The 23,048-nt window shown below is 36.3% G+C and overlaps 1 protein-coding gene across 1 annotated transcript; it reads left to right on the top strand.

Annotated features, from left to right (window-relative positions):
* The first annotated feature begins 16,144 nt into the window (after window positions 1-16,144).
* On the top strand, window positions 16,145-19,869 carry LOC113342208 (transcription factor HBI1-like). The gene is made up of 7 exons (XM_026586825.1): window positions 16,145-17,044; window positions 17,247-17,492; window positions 17,587-17,721; window positions 18,189-18,260; window positions 18,389-18,616; window positions 18,719-18,833; window positions 19,590-19,869. The coding sequence occupies exons 1-7, from the start codon at window positions 16,409-16,411 to the stop codon at window positions 19,625-19,627; spliced, it is 1,470 nt and encodes a 489-aa protein (XP_026442610.1). The 5' UTR covers window positions 16,145-16,408; the 3' UTR covers window positions 19,628-19,869.
* The last annotated feature ends 3,179 nt before the right edge of the window (window positions 19,870-23,048 follow it).

The following is a 23,048-nucleotide window of genomic DNA, read 5'->3' as shown; positions in this document are numbered from 1 at the left end:
GAAGATGGTAAAATAAAAGGATTACCTCTATCCCCCGGATTCAAATCATCATTTGTCATATCTGCGATGCAACTGTAAAAATCCGAACGCAAAGTCGGTTGGTGGAATCTGAGCCATGCAAGTTTACTCTGTTCTGTAGCGGCCCATGCATCAACCAAAAATTCTTGAAATAGTTTTCCAGCTCTTAATATGGTAGAATATTCTGAACGACGTTCAAATATGCGGTAACTATAATACTACATTTGAGATAATTTGGTATTCGTATAGGTATTCGCGGCCGCATCCCAGTGCCTTAATGTTGGTGACCATCCCAGCTCTCCAAAAGGAAAGAGAAAAACATAATGTAAAGGCAAGTATGCTGGATGACACTCCGAAATTTGTTGTAGCCCGTTATTTTCTCTCAAATGCAATATAATATCTCGCTGCCCAGTCTGTTTATAAGTTTTTTCTGGTACGATAACCGCAATCTCTTCCGCTACCGGTAGATTATAACGTCTTACATCAGTTGATTTGTTGTACTGAAGGGAAACTTGGAAATTCAGGTCTCCATGACTCATTTGATCCAATATTGCATAGGCTTGGCGATACTTGGTATAGAAAACATTAAATTGGAGCATAGTATCCTGAATTGTTTGAAGGACATCCACATTTAAATTAGGATTTCGTTCGCCACGAACAAACAATGCAAAAGCAGGATCATAGATGTATAGTTGTGAGTAAACCGCATGTCTTTCATTCCCAGGCAGTGGCAGAATTCCTCCTGTCAAATGTCTTAGTTCCCCATGTATTGCAAAAGGTCTTGGACCTCTTCCTTTCAAAATTCTTTCAGCCAATTTGCATCCAAGTATGGTATATACGTTTGCTGCATTATACTCTCTGATATAATTACGGAAGAAGTTGATCTTGCGTCATCGCCTTCAAATAATTCTCTTAAGGGTCTTAGAGGTTCACGCAGTAAAGGAAGCCGAACTTTTCCTTGAAGACAACACATACCAAATTTTGGGTTTATCAAAGATGAACTTGTTAGTTTTTCCGCCATCCAGTGCAATGCCCCGCAATGGCGACACTCAACATCCATTTGTCCCAGAAAATGACGTATATTGGTGTGAAGAGTCGGGATCTGGTTCATGGTTGTATTTTGGGAACGTATGTCGTCGTCGCCGTAATCTACTTCATCACTATCATAATCAACATTTTCTTCTTCAACAGTAACTGAGGGCATGCACATGCGTTACATTATATAAAACAATATACCTATACTCATGCCCCCAGGTGAAAATTGTTAGAGAAGATTTAGATTCTTACATTGGAATGTTTTGAGATGAGAATGTGGTACCAACTAAAGGTGTCCGTTGTAAGGTCATGTCGGGCATAATATCACTTCTTCTAGGTAAAAATGTTGACTGCATATGAAATTTATAAGCATTTACGGACTTATTTGAAACCTAAAAATGTAGTTTCATATAAGCTAAAAAAATTGAAGTCTTTTATGATCTACTACATAGACCTATTCATATGCTTCAAAAAAAAAACAAAAACATATACCTCTTCGTCAGAATCAGTATCATGAGGCGCATATGATTCTTCCTCCCTCTCTCTCTCTCTAATAATGATACTTCCAGGACGCATCCGTTTCGAATTATGATTCTAAATTTCCGACAATTTAATCAGGAGATGTAAAAAATGTAGCTTTCAATTTGAGAATAATTTCCACAGATTATGGTGCATGTACCCACCTCGACATAAATAGCTTTTCCTTTACCCTTTAGTAAACGTTGTCGTGCTTCTCTTTCCGTATCATTTTGCAACTGTTTTGATTCCGTGAAACAGCGTTGTGGTTGTTGAGTTTGTATATGAAGTGCTACTTGTGGTGGTAATCTATCGCTCTGTTTTTGTACCTCAGTGCGATGAGAATCTTCATTAACCATTTGTGTATCATTTTGCAATTCTCTCATGCGACGCCTCTGTTGGCCAACTGACCTTCGTGTAGGAGCAATTCTATCCTGATAATTTTCCATTTTGTGTGTGTCATGTATGCGATGGTGGGAAAAAAAAAGTATATCGACGATTTATATTGGAAGCAATGCATGTATAATCTTCAGGTTAACTGGGTTATTAGTTTATTGATTAGCTTTCAGTTCACTGAAGCAAGTTTTGAAATTGGATCGGCAGTTGATTGAAATATTGACCAATATTTCGGGTACGTAATCATAATAAATATCCGGGTAAAGTCTTAATGAAAAGGTGGATCAAAAAAATTGTTGTAAAAATATTAAATATCATTAAGACAAAACTCACTAAAACACGTACATCTACAACGATGGTGGTTGTCGCTGCATTTTCTGCTCGTTCTCTTGCACGTCGTTGCCGCTGTGCTAACGACGCTCTCTGTCGATATATAATATCAATAAAATTTTAAACTTTAACTGTACAAATTAAAAATGTATAGATTATGCATACATTTACTTGGGAAGCTATGTGAATTTCCTGGGGATTTTCATTAACCGTTGCCGCTTGATCGTTTCTGCATGAAATATCCGGTCAGTGTTGCTAACGTCTTACTTCAAATAAGACCAAAGATATGCATCCGACACTAATTCACTGGATAACTTATAAAAGCAATCATAAGTGCTTGGTTATTGGTTAAACTGAAACGATTATGTGCGAAGTTCACAATTGTCCACGGTATTCTCCCATTTGATCATTCTCCCATTTGATCAAAATGTATAGGCATCGCACCATTTGATCAAAATAAGGTCCCTTTGTGCGAAGTCCTTCAAAGTTTCGTAAATAACAGTGACCCACAAAATAAAATTTAAGTTTTCCCAAGCACACAAAACTATGATGTTGTTTTTTTGGATTAGTAATGTTTCCAATTTTGAACCTAAAAAAGTATTTTGAACAAAGAAAGCAAAGAATACTATAACCTGTGCAAAGAAAATTAATTGCACAGATATGGTTATGAGCAAACATAAGAAAACATTGAATAAGTTCAGTATACAAAGAAAATAAAAGAGAATCAAAACTGTTGCAGCATAAAATGAACTGATGGACCATGGAAGGATCCGATAGCTAAGTTATCTTCTGCTCACATGTTATATCTTCTTTGGCTATCTTCTGTATTCTTGAATTAATTTTTGAGTGCGATAAACCAATCCATTTATAGAAGATCAGTGTAAGTTAGCCCCACTAAGTAACTGTTGCATAGTGGGGAAAGCATAGTGGGGAAAGAAAGTAAAAAAACGGCAACGTAATGGGTGACCATAGTTATGGTTTGGATTTCAAATAATAACCGTTTATTTATATGTTGGAACCACCTTTACTAAAAACCATTATGTATTTTGGCAAACAAACACCTACCAATTTTCTGTAGTTTGGCAAACAAACAGCTACCAATTTCTCATTATAAATTATTAATTTTGAGGGAATCTCCTTAATCTGCAATTGTGTTGCTTCATTTTTTATAAACGTGTTCATTTGCAATTCCAAATCAATATTATCGTGACTATGGACATCCAAACCTGAGTATTTTTCCCTACTAATTTAATTTAGATCTTCCGTTATGAGTGAAACCTTGGAGCCGCATTTTTTCTTAGTATTTTATTTAGTACTAAGTATATGTGTTACCGGGATTTTTTGGATCCCAAGCCCGATTAAGTTAAGTTCAAGTGACTGCGACGGAATGTATGTAAAAAGAAATATTGAGAATAAATTATATGTTAAAAAAAAGTCAACATTGTGCTAAAATTTATTTACAAAGTAGAGTTACAACAATCAAGTTCAAATGCTTCCACAACAACTTTTACAGGTAAATTTCTCAATATTGCATTAAAAATTAGAAAGCTCAATATTGACTTGGTGCGCATTTCTCAGGCTTTTAAGTGTACATTTTCTTCACCACGTTTGCGAATATGAAAGTGTTTATAAGCAGCATGTGTATCCAATGAGGGGCACGAACAACAATCTGAGAATACCATACACTGAATTAGCAAATTTGCTTCACATATGCAGAAAATAATAATGATATGAGTTAACTTATGTTTTTGTTTCCATTCAGGCCCATAGTACAAACTAAGATAAATGCGGTCTGTCATTTGCCGGACTTTCTACAAAAATTAATGGGAATGATATGAGTAGTAGCTTATGTTTTTGTTTCCACTCAGGCCCATAGTGCAAACTAAGATAAATTCTCCCATTTGCCAATAAGAATGTTTGAACCGGTAAGAATGTTTGAAAATGTGATATCGTTTACCTCTGGAGTAGAAACGTATTTTTTCTTCCCCAAATCAGTCACAATCAGTCGGTCCTCAATCGGCTGTTATCGTCAAATCATGGAAAGTAGATTACATTCCATGGAAAATAAAATAAAATAAATCGATAGAAAAAATAAAATGAACAAACCTTCATATCATGGAAGTCAATCAGAACACCATTTCTTGCTAAATGTTTAATCTTGTGAAATCGAGAGTTTCCGTTAATATGATAGTCAGAAAGCTAAGCGCAAGACATATAAAAATATGATTATTGGATTTTCTTACCGCGTAATACAAGTCCCGATCCATCTGTTACAACAATTAAAAAGCGTGAGACACTAAGAATTAGGTATTGTTGAACTAACTGTGTGCCAATAAATTAGCATACCTCGCCATATATAGATAAACATGGATAATTTGTGTCCAAGAACAAACCATTAGTTGTTGTTCGCCACACTCCGTTTTTTTTTGTCTGAAAAATCAGCCATAGACTTTTAAATTTCAATAGCCTAAACCAAAGTAAGATATGGTCAGAAACAACAATACAATCTTTAAAAACTACCTTTGATGTATTCTTCCTTGTTTTCCTTCCTTTCGTTTTTGATGCGCGAATCTTTTCTACTTGCATGGCTGCATCCCATCTTTGTTTTTGCATTTTCTCTTTGTTTAACTGAATTAGCTTTGTTACAAACTCAGCTATAGTTGAGTCTGAAGGTATTCCAAATTCTGGTCCGGTCACACTATTTCGTACAATCTTCCTGTGATTGCTGGTTTGATAGATGTAGTTGTGCCTAAATGTAACCGGGGCTGTCGATTGCCATTTGCAGGGAACAGTTCTCATCACTTTCTTTGTGCGATTAGGGGTGTTAAAGATGCAACTGTGGACATATCTCACTGCATCCATGAATCTAGCAAAACTGAAAAAACAAAATTACACCCAACAGAAATGAAACCGGAAATTACAGCACACAACAAAGTTCAAATAAATTCCATAGTGATGAGAACAAAAGATTCTGATGTTTTTGAAACAGGTAATGAAACTGGGTAAAAGAAAAGTGGGGAGAAGTCATATAACCTGGAGAGTTGGAGTTGGTTTTCACTGTTTTGTAAGTTAAAAACCGAACAGTGGGATTAGTACGGCATATAAGTACTCCACGTATACATCATAAATTGAAGAGTGGGACCTGGGTTATACACGTTTTGGAAGAAAAAAATTGTGTTCTGAACCACCCACTACAATAAAGTAGAAGAGATACGCATTTAGTTGTGAAGGTAGGTGAATAAAACTACGCCCAGATCTGTCCCATGGACAACTGACGGTGGGTGGCCTAAAAAGCCACTCCGCTATAGATTAGTGATATTACTTTATTTAAAAGGTTTAAAATATGGGTAAAATAATAAAATGACTGGATTTTATTATATTTTTTTATCTCTCCTGTTTGTTTATTAGACTACTTTCTATTATAATGATTGGGTCTTATCTTGTGCACGGATGCATAAAATAACAAAACTTTTTTTTAATCAAAGGTTGGATAGGTGGTAAGCAACCCTACCTCTGTTCTGGATTTTGGTGGGAGATCATATCGCGAAGTTGAATTATATTAATTGGTGAAACAGTTGTTTACTTGTGCGTGTTCCTTAAAAGAAAATTCCAGGATTATGTCTTGGAAATTCTGGGTTGCACGGACTTTCCGTTTTTGGAGTCGTGTCCGCGTCCGACTCGCGTTGGACACAGGACGAGCGTTAGACGCTGACACGACGCGTGTCCGACGTACCAATATGCGTGTCCCGCGCGCGTCTTATTTGGACGCACCGACGACTCGTGTTTGGAACATTTTTTTTTCATTTTCATTTAAACTTCTTCCTTTATTTTTACTATTATTAACTAAATGAAGAAAGACAAACATTTAGATCAATCATTTAAGTCTTTATTAGGATTTTGTAATTGGAAATGACATCACATATATTTTTGGTTGGGCATGTGTTGTTCTAAGAATGCATTTTGATTGTGCCATGTGTTTAATACTGGTAATTGTTTGACCCTCAACGTGCATAAACAAACGATCTCTCATTTCTTTTGAAATTTATACACATGTAGCATTATTTTCTAATTTTTAGGATCAAAACACTTGACTTTGTTGAATAAATACATAATTGTATATATAAATAATATATAAATAAAATATGTATTTAAGTGTCCACATCCTAGTTTTTTGGGAAATTTGTAGTGTCCGCGTCCGCGTCCGCGTCGTGTCCGCGTCTGTGCAACCCAGCTTGGAATGTTTTAAATATGTAGCTTGATTCCAACGTATTACTGAACCCTGCATCCAAAAGTCCCATATTACCGAGTGTAGGGACCAATTGAGGATATAGATTGTTTTCCTGTTCAAAATATTTGTTGAAATAAATATTTTTTTTGGTTGATAAATCTCATAAATGAATATTGCATGGACTTCAATAATATCAAGATCAGAGATCGAAATAAAATTAAAAAGTACTAACAAAGAATAATTCGTGAAGAGAAGTAACGAACTACCAACAAGAGTACCAAGCAATCCGAAGATTGAAAGAATGGTTTTGCGATTATAATCCAACCATTTTGATAGGATCTTTTCTTCTTAAAAAGAGATCTTTTCATAATAAAAAAAGAGTAATATGCCCAAAGTCTTGAATCGTGATCACCACATTTGAACTTCCACCAAAAGTCTCCATTGAAATGACAAAATAACGCTATAAAAGCGCATAGAAAAGATCTCCATAAAGGAGAAGTCATAAACAAAAAAGGAAAAACACTCCCAGGAACACCACAAAAATCTCCTAAAAAAACAACAACCATAAAATCTCCTAAAAACAATGGAGATTGAAACAAAAACTTAAACAAATCTAACCTAAAGTACTAGCTGTCCTGGACAACAAGAAAAATAAAAGAAACCTGCTCAGATCGCCAAAATGGATTAGATCTAAGTGATTTTTTATTTTATTTTATTTTTTGAAGGGAAAAGGGGCTCTATCCCCAAAACTTTAATAATAAAAGACAACCTCATTATCATTGAGGTTTGAGTGAATACAAGGTTGAGGATAACTACAAAGCCACCAATCAGTTACATTTTTTCATGCATTGCAAACTGGCACATATTGTGCGCTACATTATTTACATTTTTCGGAACTGCAATAAAGCTAATATCTTCAAAACTTAAGGAAATATTCTTAATTTTTAGGATCAGAGAATGAATACTCCATGGAATATCATTATTATTTCCCAATATTGTTGTAGTCACGTTAACATCATCGCCTTCAATAATGACTTTCTTAATGTTCAACCTTCTAGACAAATCTAAACCCAAGAGAACAACTTTTGATTCTGCTATGAGAGAAAAAGTGGCATCAAACATAATAGTCTCGCTTCCAATATGATTACCCATATGATCCCTAGCCACTGCTCCTGCCACACCTTGATTAGGGATGAAAGACGCATCGACATTGATCTTAAAAAAAGGAGGCGGAGGAGGAGTCCAAACTTGCAAACAACCTGTTGAGATATACTGATCATCTAAATCATGGTTGTTAGGATAGCATTGTATAAAACCCTGTGACGCATTCTTCAGCACTTTTCCAACAGAGAAAGGAGCATTCTCAAACACAACCTTGTTTCACATTTTCCAAACATTCCATAATATGCATATCTCCAGTGCAAATTATTTCTTATCCAACTTCTCCATCCATTGAATAAAGATAACTTTTACATAATCATCACCAGCAACTAACGAAAAATCAGTAGAAGCATTGCTTAAAACTGTCTTAGCCCATGGACAATTAAAGAGAATATGACCAACATATTCCACTTCCTGATTGCATAGAACACAAGTTTGATCCACAAGAGCATTAAATCTGCCAATGGTTTGTTTGACCGCTAAACCATTATGAATGACTTTCCAACCAAAGAGCAAGATTTTAGGAATAATGGCTTTTCCAAAGGACCAATATTTCTTCCATGGAAATTCACTAACAGCCGATGATGAGGGAGAATCCATTGATAAAAGTTTATAGCAAGATTTGGCAGAAAACTTCCCAGATATACTTGGAGTCCAAATTAATTTATTTTTGTACATATCTCCAGGAATGAATATCTCTTTTACCAAAGTTACCATATTTTCTAAAAGAAATATCTTCCAGCAGATTCTCCTTCCAACTGTTGTTATCGTGATCAATTAAATCCGAAACATATTGGATATTATTTGGTGGAGAATCCGGTGCAGCAAGTAAATGCTTTAGTTGATTTGGTACCCAAGGATCCTGCCATATATGGATATTATTGCCATTGGAAATCTGTTAGAAAATCTTGTTGACTAAGATAGGACGAACTCCCATTAAGCTATTCCATATTGAAGAGCCCTTTTTGTTTTCATCCACTGTCCCGAATGAATCATTTTTTATGTATTTAGCATCCAGTAATTGAACCCATGGCATCTTTCTCTTCAAGAAATCTCCAATCCAATTTACAGACCAAAGCTTTGTTAACATTTTCAATGTTTCTGATACCCAAACCACCATCAGTTTGAGACATGCAGACTTTGTCCCAGTTAATCGGATGTATTTTCCTATTCTCTCCTAAATGCCCCCATCAAAAATCACCCATAATCTTATCAATCTGTTTTAACGTACCTTTAGGTAGAACGCAAATCCCCATGAAGAAAACCGGAATTGAAGCTAAGACTGATTTCGTAAGAACCACTCTTCCAGTATGATTTACAAAATAAATTCTCCAATTAGAATATTTTGAACCAAACTTCTCTGTCAAGAAATCAAAGCTGGATATTTTGTAATCTCATTTGGTAAACTTTAATGGTGGTGAGGGTTTTTTCCGACTTTGAGAAGGAGAGAAAGAGGAGAGAAAGTTGTTGTAATAATTTAAATTGGTAGATCTAAGGTACAACTCATTATATTTTTGTCATCCGATATAAAATGCAAAGGAAGTAAATAAATGATTGTAGTTGCAGGAAATCCTACAACACACCCCTTGTATTATCATGATTATGATTTCTAGATCTAAACTTATTCGATATGAAAATAAAGATAAAGATAATGAAAATAGAAAATAAGACACAAGATTTACGTGGTTCGATCAATTTGATCTACATCCACGGGGTTAGGGATCTTCACTATGATTGTTTGTAATTACATCTTGATTACATGGAGACTCCATTAATGAGTATTTGGAGCTCTAAGTTGGTAGAGGAAGAAGAAGGAAATAATAATAATACAAATTCTAAACTTGTCTTCTCTCTCTGACTTTCCCTTTATATAGGTGTTTACATAGTGGATGACGGCTCATATGTAGTGGGGTATAGCTCATATTATCTCGCGCCCAAACTACATTCTCGCAAGCTCTCTCTATAACTTCGCAGGCTCTATCTATAATTTCGCAAACTCTTACCGTTGTGCGATATTTGGATCCTACATCTTTCCTCTTTTTCCTTGAATATTGCTTGAAGAGCGATCTTTAAGGAAAAATCCACTTTGTAGTAGTAGTTGTTGAAGGAACGAGCGAAAGAATATTGGACTTGAAAAGTACGTACTTGCCTCTATTCTTTTGTGAAGTTCCGGAGCGTTGCGAAGTAAATAAGAAGTATCATCTCTTGAAGTATGCGAAGTATGAAATATCCTTGAAGAAGTATAAGAAGTACTCAATCCTCGAAATATAAGAAGAACTCTGCGAAGTAAATAAGAAGTATCTGTCCTTGAATAATAAGTATTGCCTCTATTCGTGCGAAATTATTATTTCATTTTTGGTGAGGATTCTTGTTGTTGTACGTCCACTTTGGAAATGATTCTTTCCGAGGAGATAAAGAACATAAAATGTTTTCTTGGTAATCCATAGTTGCCTCTGTTCTTTATCTATGAAGGTAGAATCCTTGAGAAAATGTTGAATGTGCGAATTGTTTCCTCATTCTTATCTTGCCTCTGTCTCATGTGTTGTGCTCATGCGATAGTATAATCTCTTCAAGTTGCTTATAATTGTGTGAAATAATTGAGCGAAATAATCATATCGTTCGGAATAATCACATTCTGCAAAATTCTGACACATTTGACGAAATTTTGAACCATTCTGCGAAATTCTGAACAATCCTGCGAAATTCTTAACAATTCTGCGAAATTCTGAATAATCCTGAGAAATTATGAATAATTCGGCGAAATTCTGAATAATTCGGCGAAATTCTGAACAATTCGGCGAAATTCTGAACAATCCTGCGAAATTCTGAACAATCCTGCGAAATTCTGAACAATCCTGCGAAATTCTGAACAATCCTGCGAAATTCTGAACAATTCGGCGAAATTCTGAACAATTCGGCGAAATTCTGAACAATTCGGCGAAATTCTGAACAATTCTGTGAAATTCTGAACAATTCTGCGAAATTCTGAACAGTTCTGCGAATCTAATGGTTATGTGATGATTATGTTATGAAATGTGTATGCGATGTTTATGCCATGAAATGCTTGTGCAATGCTTTTATGATGCGAGTATGATGCTTGTATGATGAGAATGCTTATCTATTGCAATGTATAGTTAATGTTTGCGTTACTTAGCTCATTTTGCACGCTAAAATTGATGTAGCTTTAAATTGACTCCATTCTCCATTTCTCTGGCTTTTTCTTTAGTGTATGCATTCCTCTTCGTGTATTTATTGTTCCTCACAAGTTCTTACTTGTGTTTCATCTTTCCTTTTTCCTGCACTATTAGTATCTCATAACAATATGATCATAATATCAAGTCTGCGGCATTTTCACTGCCTCAGTTTCATTTCCATGTACATATTCGCAAGCTTGTTTGCTTACATATAATCATTCTCGCAAGCTTACTTGCTTACTCATTTTCTTATGTGGTCTTATTTTGCCTTCCTAGTTAAAGGTCTTATTTTTCCACCTCTTGTCATTGCGACAAAATCGCAGGACGTCTTTGCACTTTCATGCAAAAATCCATTGATCTTTCCTTAACTTTCTCTTTTGTATTATTTCCTCTTCAGGATTGTTGCGACAATATGACAGGCCTAAATATTCATGCGAAAATAAATCCCCATGACATTGCCGTCTTGCGACGAAATAGCAGGACGTCTTCACACTTTCATGTAATGACCCATTGATCTCGTCTTATCTTTTTCTCTAGTATTATTGCCTCTTCAGGATTGTTGCACAAATATGACAAGCCTTAATACCCTTGCGGGTAAAAAGCCTCATGACATTTGCGTCTTAAGACACTTATCAGCTCCCTAATGGAGGGTGTCGCCCTTATCTCCACCCCTGGTTTCCCCTTCAAGGAGGCGTACTTCTACCATACAAGGTTATCTCCTCCCATCCGGTCTTAACAACAACCAGTTGTTTTCGCAGCCTCTTATCCCTTTTACCTATAGGGCTTATGGTTACGAGACTGCACCCTAAGTGGGGTTTTCTTCGGGCCGAGTGCAGTATAAGCCAAGACTTGTCAAGAATGGCAAGGACGCTTCAAACGCCCCTGGCACTCTTGACTCAACCGTGTACCTCGGCGCCTTGATTAGATTATGCACTCCGTGGGAGAGTCCTTATTACCTTAGTCTCCCAACCTAAGTCATATGCTTAGGCTGAGAATCCAAGGTGCCTCTCCCGGATGGGCTTTATTGACCCCAAATCTCCATGACTCAGGTTCCAGGGGCGGTGTAACCATTCCCCTGAGTCATGCTACAAGTACCCCCTTCTATGACGTACTTTAGGTCTTACATTTGCCTCTTGCGAAATTTTATTCGCGAACTAGGGTGTACGCCATAAAGGTTCGCCCCATTCTAATCTTAGATTTTTATGGATCTTTGATTGTCTCTTGCGAAATTTTCGCGTTTCTTTGTTATTTTATTCTTTCGTTCATTCTTTCATTCTCATAATATCATATCATTTGAAGCAAAGTAAATATTCAAGAGAAGTTCTAATACATTATAATTCTGAAATCTTTGTAATTGTGAAATCTTTGTAATTTTGCGATTGTTTCGCATTTTTTAAATCAAATAAAAAATCTTTTTATTCTCTGTAAAATAAATATTCTAGAGAAACATATAAATTAAATTTTCTCAGTTTTCTGTAATTTTGAAATCTCGCAATCTTTGTAATTTTGAAGTCTTTGTAATCTTTATAATCTTTGAAATCTTGAAATCTTTGTTATCGTGCGATTGAATCGCTTTTTTGTAAATCAAATCAAAAATCTTTTTATTCGTTCTTAGTATAAAGTAAAATGTTTAAGGAAATGGTACTTATCTTTCATGTGAGACGCTGTTGTTGTCAAAGAAGTGAATAAATGCCTTGAAATGTATGAATTTCGCGCAGGAAAAAGAAGTGTGAGAAGTGAGACTTGAACCCTTGATTTGCTTCTTGGATTTTCTCGCACCATAACAACTGTGCTAAGCCTCTTTTGCGAAATAATCAAAGTTCTTACGAATTAATCAAATTCCAACTGTGTAAAAGGCAATTATGTATAAATTTCGCATAATAAAAATAAACATGCGAGAAGCAAGAATTGATCCCGCGACCTGCTGCTTGCATTCATGCCTCCTGACCAACTGTGCTAACCCTCTCTTGACTGTGCGAAGTACTCAAATATCAACTCTGCATAATAAAAATAAACATGCGAGAAGCAAGAATTGATCCGGCAACCTGCTGTTTGCATTATGCCTCCAGACCAACTGTGCTAACCCTCTCTTGAGAAATAATCAAAGACTGTGCGAAGTAATCAAATATCAACTCTGCGAAATGAATATTTGCGAAGCAAAAATTATTTGGTCGCAGGGAGAATCGAACCCATGTCCTCCAGTTTGCATACTCCTTCTCTAACCATCTGCGCTACTTGTTGCTTGCGAAAGAAACACACAATGCTGTACTTTATTCCATTTCTTCGCCTTTAGGATTTCAAAAATGTGCGAAAAATTAAGCTTGATGAGGGATTCGAACTCGAGTCTTACAAATCACACTAGCGAAGCTTGACCAACTGTGCTACCTCTTGTTTGCGAACTAATGAAACAATATTGCGAAATTATTCATTTTTTCGCTATCTGTAAAAAGAAGAAAACTATGCTCGTAGGGAAGTTCGAACTTGCGACCACAAACGTACATATTTTTCTCTTGACCAACTGTTCAAGAATCTCTTTGCGAAATAAACGCACAATGTTTTTCTCTTATTCTTTTATTCTCCCATGCAAATGAGAAGAAAATGAAAAATATATGTCTCTGCGAAATTCGAACCCGTGACCTATCGCTTACTCGCTCCAGCTCAAACCATCTGTGCGAATTTCTGTTTGTGATAGAAATTGCAGCATCTGCCTCTTATCTTTTCTTCGTCCTTCCTTAACTTCTTTCACATTTTCCTTCCTCTCCTGAACATGAAAATCTTCCACCGAAACTTCCATTTTCTCCTTAAATTTCACCACAACAACTAATTTTCTCTCTCACTCTTTTCATGTCTTTGAATTGTTGATGATGTTTACTCCCTGAAAGTGTGATTTCTTCCATAAAATTTCCATTTTTGAACCTAAATTTTGTAGATCTAGAAAAATATGAACAATAGTTAATCTTCATGAAAATTTCTTGAATCAACAAGTTACAGGAAGGATAAATCCTTTACTCGTTCCCTGTTTCTAGCGTCATTATGTAGTTGCAGGAAATCCTACAACACACCCCTTGTATTATCATGATTATGATTTCTAGATCTAAACTTATTTGATATGAAAATAAAGATAAAGATAGTGAAAATAGAAAATAAGACACAAGATTTACGTGGTTCGATCAATTTGATCTACATCCACGGGGTTAGGGATCTTCATTATGATTGTTTGTAATTACATCTTGTTTACATGGAGACTCCATTAATGAGTATTTGGAGCTCTAAGTTGGTAGAGGAAGAAGAAAGAAATAATAATAATACAAATTCTAAACTTGTCTTCTCTCTCTCTGACTTTCCCTTTATATAGGTGTTTACATAGTGGATGACAGCTCATATGTAGTGGGGTACAACTCATATTATCTCGCGCCCAAACTACATTCTCGCAAGCTTTCTCTATAACTTCGCAGGCTCAATCTATAATTTCGCAAACTCTTACCGTTGTGCGATATTTGGATCCTACAAAATGATGAACCTACCAAAGGAAGTACAAATAAGTTGTTCACATATAGGGCTGTCAACGAATATCCGTCGGATATTTAGAAATCCGTATCCTATAGGTTAAGCGCTATCGAATATTCGATATCCGATAACATCCTATAGGATATCAAAAATCAGATATCGATTCCGATAGACTAAGGTATCGAATATCTGATATTTATCCGATAATATCCGGTTCTGATAAAAAATGTTAAAACCCTGTAAAACATGTTCATAATTGAAATTTAAGTTCAATTTCTCAAACATAGCATATCGGATATCATATATTTTTCCTTACTCTTCTACTCGGCTCTAATATGGTTAGGACAAATTACAAATAAGTCCATGTTCTATCGGATATCAGATATTAACATTTGGGATGAAGCCTAATCTGGTTACGATATACTAAGGAAAAAATACCGATAAAACATCCGACCCGATATCCGATAAAACGGATAAAATCCTATAAAATTTTGAATACTCAGAAACGGATTCCGAATTCCGGACAGATATCGATGGGACTGTTCACATAGACACATGGATGCTAATAAGGAGTACCAGTTTGCTTGGGGATGTGGGTTTGGCACGCCCCCTGATGAACTGGTACTCCTATTATTAATCTTGCATAGACAGAGAGATTTCAGTGGCCCATTATATATTCGGTGGATATACAATATAATGATATTGGATGTTTTACTTTTTTTTTTTTTTTCTTTTTGCCCTTTTTGTTATCCTTACTGGATTTGTTCCCACTAATTAATCCAGATCATGTCCCTGTAGTCTGTACCACTTTCCTCAAGCCCCAGCTCCTTTTGTTTCAATGACCTAAAGCTTTCATCAATAGTTCTACTTGCACCCTATCTTCAATTAGTCCTACTGTAGTGTCGTTTTCCCATAAAATGGACATTAGAAATCAAAGAAAATTGGTTACTAATAATAATTTAGTTGTTGCAGATTTTATCTTTTTGGAATCAAATTAAAGGCTGGGTTAGGTATTATCTAATATGTAAAAACTTTGTACAATGGAAACGCAAGAGTGACATAAATACGGAGTAGAGCGAATGTATGTGGTACATTTGAACCTAGTTTGCATCCGGGGTGAAGAAAAAAAAATGATGAATTCGCACCACTTGTAAACCTTGCGAAGTATGTCTTTGCTTCAAGCCTTCAACCTGCATCGGCAAGCGTAGGAGTAATTATCCAACGGTTCAGATTTGGAGTGGATGGTAACTAAGAATCACTGGGAATAGCCATATTTGAACATACTAAATATAGAAATGGAGGCCTTCCAAAGAAGAAAAAAGAAATAGAGTGATAAAAGGAAACCCATAATTCCCGGAGAATCTTCGGCTTAATTATGTAAGCAGTTTCCAGTTTTCTTTTTTGTCTTAAAACTTCCAACAGAAAACCCAAAGTCTAAGAAAAACTACCCAATCAATCCCAACTCCTTCACCATGTCACCATGCTGACATGTCAGAATAACTCCATCTCTTTGCAGACACATGTATCTCCCCCACGTGAATGTATACGTAGAGTTCCACCACTTCCTTTTAGAACCCTAATTTTCTTTTCGTAAAACCCCCTCCGTTCGCTACAACCCCGTTTCTTTCGACACTCCCACGTGTCCTTATGTCTGTAGGTCCTACTGCCCACAGCCCTTACTGAACCGATAGATACTTCTCTCCTCCTCCAATTATCCCTCTATCCTCCCTCACTATTTATTCCGGCTATTTGTGTCAGATACCGGCCATTCGGTGTCAGATAAACAAATTTTCAATCATTTTCTTTCCTTTATATAAACTCAAGTTCTTCTTCTCCCTTTTTGATCAGAAGAAAGATACAATAATACTTGGTTCATTTCGCAAAGGAAGAAGTAGACACGCGTTTGGCATGAAAGTTTGCATACGTGCCTTAACTTTAACACCCATTGCGTAATTCAGTAACTGAACCGCCTCTTCTTATTACTTTCTGTTTCTGATTCTTCTTCTGATTTTTCTGGGCGAGGATGAATAGGGTTCTAACACAAGAGATGCTACACTGTATGCAAGCTTCATCTACTTCTGAGAATCATAATAATAATTACCGTTTTAGTAATGGAACTGACTTAACCGTACTTGAAAGACAAAGAGCTAGACAAAAATGGCAGCAGCAACAGCATCAGCAACAAGAAACTGAAGCTCCTCAAACGTATCTCAGTAATGATGCCCATTTTGATAATTTGTTCCAATTACCATTAACCACTTCAAATTTTGATCATCATCAAGGTTTCATGAATGATTCTGTGATGAGAGAGTTTGTTAATCGCTCAATGAAAACTGATCCAAGTTTAGAAAATGGGTGGAGTGCTGATTTTGGTAAATACCCAGTGCCCAAGACTGGATTTGGTGAAGAAATTATCACTACAGGATTTTCAAGTACTTCCAACGGATTTGTTAGTAATAATATTAATTCTGGTAATGAGATGTCAAATATCTCCATTTCTAGAACTACTAGTTGTCCTCCAATGGTGGGTGATACTGTTTTACCTGCGACTATAGTTGCAGCAGCTGCGGAAGAAAAAAGTAAAGAAATCTGTTCACCGGGAAAAATGTCTTCTATTGTCGGAAGGAAGAGGAAAGCTGATAAGGCACACAACTCAAAGGTCTGTTATTATTTATTTTTTTCAACGTCTTGAGACGTATATATGTTCACTTATTTTCTTGTAAAATTTTCGTCCTCGAAATTTGAATCAGTCTCTTAGGTCTCCATCAATCTCAACTCTCTGTTGGGTCTTTTCTTTACTTGTACTTGGTCTGTAATAATATCATGATGAGAAGTTTTTGTTGTTGTCGTTGATTACTCAGGTTAATGGTGTAGCGGAGGAACTAAGAGATAAGAGAATCAAAGTAGACATGGCCGAGGAAGTAGAATCCAAGATCACCCATGAACAACCCCAACAACATAAGAACAACAATATCAATAATAAAGAAAATTCTTCGGATACATCTAAAGATAATAATTCAAAGATTTCTGAAGTTCAAAAACCGGATTACATCCATGTTCGAGCTCGGCGTGGTCAAGCTACCGATAGCCATAGCTTAGCCGAAAGAGTAAGTTAATCAACCACTACGTAGATGATTCTTTATTGTTTATAGGAGTATTGATTTCGTTCAGATATGGAATTTGATGAAGTTTTTTGTGTAGGTGAGAAGGGAAAAGATTAGTGAAAGGATGAAATATTTGCAAGATCTAGTCCCTGGTTGCAATAAGATTACAGGCAAAGCAGGGATGCTTGACGAAATTATTAATTATGTTCAGTCTCTTCAACGACAAGTTGAGGTATATTTTTTTGCTTTCATTTTTATCATCAAGATCCCAAGGATTAGGTAATGTAGGTTTCATAATTCAGCGGGTCCTCGATCGATTGTGAAAATATGCCCCAAAGCCATATAATACTATCATATTTAGGTTATGGGGTCGAATGAATCTGACCAAAAAAGTTAAATCAATGATCCGTATTTACATCGGAAATGATAGGTGTCCGAGGATTTCCTCCGGAAAAATTCCGCAACACACGCGAAATGTTGGGACCAAAAACCCGCCCCATGGCTGTGTGTATCGGGATAGTCCAGAGGAAATCCTCGGTATGTGTAGCATTCCCTTATTACATTAATAATTATCTCTCTCAACAAGTCGAAGTTTTAGAGCAGCTTAAGTAAAGGTTGTTAATGTCCAAAGTGATGGTTGTATTTCTCTGTCAATATCATCAACTAATTATGTTTCCTTTTTGTTTTCATCTGCACCAGTTTCTGTCCATGAAACTTGCTACAGTCAATCCAAGACTCGATGTGAACATTGATAACTTCTTCGCTAAAGATGTAAGACCACAGGCATTGTTACTAGTAAAAATATCAAGTCCGTCACTATTATCAACTGGTGAAAAACTGTTTTAGATATCTTAAAGCAATTCTTATTGATAAAATTTACAATTGGATGTTACAAACAGATGTTTCCTTCCTCCGGTGTTTTTCCAAATATGGGAATGTTAAATGCAGACATGGTCAATTCCTCAACTTACCTTCAGTCGTTTAATCCAACAATGCAAGAAATGATTTCATCCCGTGGTTTGGATATGGTGATAAATCCCCCCGAAATGGCAGCAGATTTACGGAGAACAATAAGCGCCCCACCCTTACCGTTGCCCGACGAATTCTTGGACACGTCTTGCTTCACTGTAATTTCTCTGAACTTTTTTTTTCTCAAATACATGTAGTCATATTTACGATTTGTACGTACATAAAATTTCTTACTTTTGGATTTCTGTTGTGCCTTACAGCAAGATCAACCTACTTCTACAACTTGGGAAACAGATCTGCAAAACATTTACAGTATGGTGGAGTTTCCTCATGGAAGAGCTCGTCTATCTGTTTTTCCACATCAATCATATACAGGTAACAATATTAATTAAAGAATAATTATGAAAGTTATTACTTGATGTTTCTTTACTTTTAAGGTTTTATTTTTACTTAACTATGTTCAGTTACTTTTATTTTTACTTGGGACATTTTGATTTTGGGTCCCATAAAATGGTATACCTTTGCATTTGGAGCCTAACTTTGTCCAGCTTTGAGTTTGGGTCCCGGTCAAAGATTGACTATTCTTGACCATCCAACAATCAGTTAAATATGAGATATTTTAACAAAAATAAAACGTTTTCGTTAGTCATTTCACTGTCTTGGATAACTTGGTAGAGTTAGTAAATAAATAAAAAGTAATATTTTCGTTAAAATAACCCATATTTAACTGATTGTTGGATGGTCAAGAATAGTCAACCTTTGATCGGGACCCAAACTCAAAGCTGGACAAAGTTAGGCTCCAAATGCAAAGGTATACCATTTTATGGGACCCAAAGTCAAAATATCCCTTTTTACTTTTTATTATCATAATTATCGGATAACTAATGATAATGAAACCTTAAAAGTAAAGAAACATCAAGTAATTACTTTCATCTTTAGATTATTTCCCTCCATACTTCATTTGTGTTTCTTAGCAAAAAAACAACTGAACATAGTTAAGTAATCTTTCCCTGGGGCGTAAGATCACTAGTTGTAGTTCGTCTGGACCACTGGGTCTCAAGTTTCACAAAATGAGATTCATCCGTCAATTTACATCTAATATTTGCTCTACACTTGCATGCAATTTTACAGGAAGTATGGAGGGAAATAATCTAAAGATGGAGATGTGATTTGGTGAATTCATCAATTTGATGATCATTTGAATGAAGTTCCATCGAGGAGTGCCCATAGAGAGCTAAAAAATCCACGCTAGATCGGATTCCTAATTCTTTTTCATCCTTTTCTTAATATTTTTATGCATATTTTGGTCTATATCTTTGTATATATAGTTTGGCCAAGTATTTATATCTAATACTCAAATAACATAACTAATAGTAATATTGATGTCTTGTTATTCAACGTATAAACTCAATCATGCATCCTTCTCTATGCGTTATTCCCATCACGACGGTGTGCCTGAAGCAATAAGCCTAATGTTTAGAGCAGCCAATAAACAGAACCTGAAGTTGGGATCAAAATATAAGATTGTTTCCTTGTGGTGAGAAATTTGTTTGTTTGTTGGTTTTATTTTTCTTTTTGTATGTCGTAGCTTGAGCAATCCTCACCGAATCCAAATCTTTGGATTTTCCCACCGATCCATCCTAATTTTGATTCAACCTATATAAAAGGATAAGCGATTCTGTCCGTTTGTATCTAAGTTTTGAATTTATTTTTCCAAGTCTACCCTTCAAGCAGGGTTTTACCAACCATAGTTAGGCTAAGTATTATGGGCTAGATTGAGCTTCAAGATTAGCAGAAAAGTGATGCAATTCAAAAAAAAAAGTGTTGTCTATTTGTTAACACTAGTTCTCTCTCCTAGCATTTGCTCGCACTTGAACTAGTAGCGAGATAGTTACGATGTTCCGTTCAGCGCAATTTTTTTTTGCTTTTCGCTATTTCATTCAACGCTGAATGGAATATTGTACGATTGATGAGCAAAATTAAATTTGTCACATGCAATAGTTGAAACAGTAAGATAAGATGGTTCCATTTAGACTATAGAACAGATGGTTAAAGATAGGACACCTGGACTTTGGTCCCATAGAGTAATAAACTGCTGGTGTATATTGCTTTTGATGAACATAGTCTGTAAATTGGTCTGACATGGTTTGGTGGTCCCGTAGGGAGAGAAAGGAATATAAACAATTTTATTTAAACTTTGTCACGCTTTTTCATGCCGCCAAAAGAAGAAATGTGTTGGCGCTGAATGATTTCAGCGCCAGTGCTGTTTTGTTCCGCGACTCGCATGCTAAATTAAAACCACCATAAGACTTAGGAGGTTGTCCTAACTGACGTGGACTGCTAATCTAGCTGCTAGATTAGCACACCATAAGACTAAGTCTTAGGCTTTATTTAGGTTAGGAGAAATGGATGAATTTCTGATGTTTACCTGGATAGGAAAGAAACCATTACTGTTGTATTTAAGAACAGATTTGATGCCATAATGAGTGTAGGAGGACATTCAATGAGTAATATTTCAAGGCTTGTTAGGTCTTATAAGTTGCAATCAGTTGACGCGAGTATTTGCTCAAGTTTGATTATACTTTTAGTTTGGGTCGAGTGGACCTTGGTGTTCGAATGAAGTCTCTACGTAAGGTAGTTGTGAATGAGGGTATTTGAAGTGAAAGAACTTGCCTCTTTTGTTCAAAGTAAAGATAGTTCGCGTGGAAGATGCTACACAGCATATTAAGCCATAATATGCAATAGAAGACGCTGAAAGTGAAAGAAGAAAATAGAGGAGTTGGTGGCATAGTCGAATTTGCTGTTGAGAGTTATGTGGAAGTGCTACGGCATATGGCAGAAACATCATGGAGTAACGCAACAAGAATGAAGATTTAAGTCCATCAAGTATATGAGTTAAGAGTAACTCATAGCTAGGAAGAACATGATGTTGTCTTTCCGCCACATTCAAGCATAGCAGTTGAAAGAGCAAGTGATACTTAAATTGCTGGCGCATGAAGAGGATATTGCTTTTAAAGCGACGGAGGAGAGCCCCGCGTATCCTAATTCATGACTATACCGAAGTCATGCATTTCAATCAGGGTGTAGCGACAATGCAAGCAAAGAACAACAAGGTGCTGGTTCTTTGGCATACAAATGGTGCGAAGCTAGGAGGCGTAATTTACAATATGATTTAGAGGCCAAATCTAGTGTAAGTTTTATTGCATTGCTGAAGGCAGCAATGGTTATGGATTGTGGCGCATACCAGAGTGGTATAGAATCATAGCATGCATACCTTAAGGCATGTCATGATTTGGCATATGCGCATATGATTGAAGAATGAGGCCAAGTTTTGTATAAGTCCTGTTATGTTGCGTGGTGCAACTAAAGTCAGAAAATGAAGGCATAAGACTATGACAATGATCATTGTGATCAGTTGGGAAGAAACATTACTTGTGTACACTTGGGCACAAATGATTCATGTGAAATTCAAGCCTAATTCAGGAAATTGGCAAGAGAAATTTCAAGTTTGCACTTGGGTGTTGATATATGATTTGAGATGGAGTTGAAAGCGGTCGCGACGCAACAAAAATGTTCAAGATCAGTAGGATCAATGGCAAGGAAGTAAAGCTAAGTGATGGTATAAAGTACTAGGCAGAGAAGTTTTGGCAAGGTTAAAGGCCAAGCAAAGTTTGTTGATTTCTGAGAAGGGCTCAGAAGCGTACAGGGCCAGAGAACAAGTATATTGAGTATACTTGGTTGCGTTCAACGAGGTCGTTGAACAGATTAGGTGGGGAAGGTCTATGACAGGGATGCAAGTGGCGCATAATGATTACGGGTTACAGAGTTGCAAGCCAAAGCTTGAATAATGCAAACAAGTTAGTAATGCAAGAGTGACATTACTATTATCATGCAAGTTGGCGAAGTGAAGCATATGGCGCCATGAGTAACTAGAGTGAGTTTAAGAAATTGGCTTTGATGATGGAAGCACAAGGATGATACGTGCATGAGCTTAGAGCAAGAAGTTGGAAGTGACAAGATGGTTGGGCACATAATCAAGGCTAAGTTCATAATTGTGCAAACAGTAGTGCAATACAGCTCAAGTGACGGTTAGGAGTTGGTTGCGAGCTTGACAAGCGTGCCAATGGTGCAAGACAAGTAAGGACGGTTATAAAAGGAGTTTATAACCATGTGGGAGTGTTCACAACCACCAGGAACAGATGTTGCATCATTTTTCTTGACAACACAAAAGGTGGCAGTTGAAAAGTAAGCTGGCGGTTAGGAAAACTACCTGATGGAACACATGGTTGTTCCATGCGTGTGCAAGTATTGTGCACGGTTTTGGCTAGTGAGTTTGATTTATAAATAGTCCTAAGGAGTGGTATAGTCAGTAGGCTTACATGGGAGAGTTTTGTAGACATGTAGTCCCATATTTGAGAGAATAAAGGCATCACCAAGAAGGTGATGGCCTGTTTGGTCCATGTGATGGACTGTTTTGTATAATCTTCCTTAATGCAATGAAATGGCTTTATTGTGTTAGTTCTTTGTGTTCATTATGCTGCTGGTCTTGTGTGAGAATTGTTGAAGTGCATAGCAGAACCTCTTATGCTT

This window comes from Papaver somniferum, unplaced genomic scaffold, assembly GCF_003573695.1.
Source record: "Papaver somniferum cultivar HN1 unplaced genomic scaffold, ASM357369v1 unplaced-scaffold_35, whole genome shotgun sequence".
NCBI classification, from domain to species: domain Eukaryota; kingdom Viridiplantae; phylum Streptophyta; class Magnoliopsida; order Ranunculales; family Papaveraceae; genus Papaver; species Papaver somniferum.
This window is presented reverse-complemented; position numbering and strand designations above follow the sequence as displayed.